Raw genomic sequence first — 1,942 nt, 5'->3', positions numbered from 1 at the left:
GACTTTCGGATAGTGAGATGAGAGTAAAGATCTCACCACAGCTGCTACTGGCCACTCATCGCTTCATGGCTACAGGTATCTGGCTCTTCTTAGGCTGTTGCTGCATTTTTGATACTTATTGTTTGATACCCATGCTATTGGCAAGTATCATAAGTATCTTGGAATTAAGCTTTTTTAAAGAATAGAATGACATTTGTGGGTTTTTTTAATCTTATGACTTGGCATCCAACTCGTCTGTGGTTTATGTTTTAAGCAGCCAGTTTAATTTAGAGTGGATGAAATGTACAATGGCATCATTTTCTTTCTCCATTGGGGCGAGATATGGTGACCTGAAGACACCTCTGCAAAAGCAGAGCTGACAACTATAGCAAAGGCTAAGGAACCAGTGATTAAACTGTTTCCTTGGCACCTCTCAAAATAAGGAGACAACAGGAAATCACCCAATGTGCTTTGGATGGCTGCTTCTCACAAAGAAACCACAGGACAACATTTTTTCCATGGGTTTATGTCCTGGGAAATGATGGAATCAGCCATCTTGCTTGCACCCATAGCAAAGCCTTTTAAAGCAGGAGTCCCCAAACCCCAGGCTGTGCCCACTATTGGACCGTGGCTTGTTTAGAACTGGGCCGCGAAGGTTGTGGGCACATGCACCCAGCTCCATTTGTTCAAATGGACCTTCACGCACTTGTTTTCCCATTGCTCACGTGGAACTATCTCCTCTTTTCCGCTGGTCCATAAAGCCAGAAAGGTTGGAGACTGCTGTTTTAAAGAACACTAAGGTTGCAAAGCTTACTTTCTAATCACTTTCAGAAATTACCTATTCACTACATTAAAGCTATTAGAGACCTTCAGAACAAGTTTGAAAAGTCTTTATCAAGTGAGTTTATCTCCAACTCAAAAGAAAATTACAAGCTTAAAAACTTAGGACTTGAAATAAATAGCAAAAAGGTGAATAAGATTTTTATCTAAGAAAATTATAAATTGATTAAGCTCCATATAAAGATTTAGATTTTGGAATTAGCTATAAAAATAAAACAATTTCTCATGGGAAAGACTTATTTTGGCTATCCTGGCAATTGCAAGTCATAACAAAAGATAAGTTATGATTTTAGAAACTGGACACTAGAGTGGATTAAAGATTTTAAAGAGAATTAATGTCAGTTAACGCTTGGACTTACAGAATGATACAAAATGTTATAACATTGGAAATATTAAAGGAAATCTTTGAAGAATTGAGCCAGAAGTTACAATATCCATACTGTCAGTAATGATGTCTGCTTCTGTGGATAGACAATGTTTAAAAATATATTAACGAAGGAATGACAGCTGTGGAAAAAATTATATGACAAGACAGAAAAAGTATAGAATGTGGAACCACAAATGACAGGCCAAGATAATAATTTGGAAGAGGATGTTTTACTGCATATACAAAAAAACTTGCTTGTTTTAAAAATTAAAAGAAAAATACAAATGATAAACCAAGAAAATGAGCTGGAAAATCTTTTCTTACTAGATCTACAAAAGAGGCTTGTTAAAACTTTGAAAAAAAACCTGCAATGAGATAAAGAAGAATTGAAGAGAAATTAAATATTATGACAATATTTGATTAAATTAAAGATTAAGACTTAAATGTAAAGGCTGTAATATTAAAGTTGGTATATTTGATCAAGGTTATAATGAGACATTTTTGCAATATTCTAGCAACCCTTTATGGACTTTCTGCTGATAACTAGGATTGAAAAGTTAATAATAATAATAATAAAGTTGGAAGGGACCTTGGAGGTCATCGAGTCCAACCCCCTGCCCAGGCAGGAACCCTACACCATTTCAGACAAACGGCTGTCCAGTCTCTTCTTAAAAACTTCCAGTGTTGGAGCATTCACCACTTCTGGAGGCAGGTTATTCCACTGGTTAATTGTTCTAACTGTCAGGAAGTTTCTCC

At 36.0% G+C, this 1,942-nt stretch overlaps 1 protein-coding gene across 1 annotated transcript in view; it reads left to right on the top strand.

Annotated features, from left to right (window-relative positions):
• Window positions 1-8: 8 nt before the first annotated feature.
• Window positions 9-1,942, top strand: part of LOC107300665 (metal transporter CNNM1-like) — a gene marked incomplete at its 3' end in the record, with an annotated part of 12,145 nt that continues 10,211 nt past the window's right edge. The window contains exon 1 of the mRNA XM_015829972.1: window positions 9-75. Coding sequence (XP_015685458.1) covers window positions 18-75 — 58 coding nt within the window. The remainder of the gene's footprint in view (window positions 76-1,942) is intronic.

This window comes from Protobothrops mucrosquamatus, unplaced genomic scaffold (assembly GCF_001527695.2).
Source record: "Protobothrops mucrosquamatus isolate PMUCROS unplaced genomic scaffold, P.Mucros_1.0 scaffold7891, whole genome shotgun sequence".
NCBI classification, from domain to species: Eukaryota; Metazoa; Chordata; class Lepidosauria; order Squamata; family Viperidae; genus Protobothrops; species Protobothrops mucrosquamatus.
Note: the sequence above shows the minus strand (reverse complement) of the source record. Positions and strands in the feature narration are given on the sequence as shown.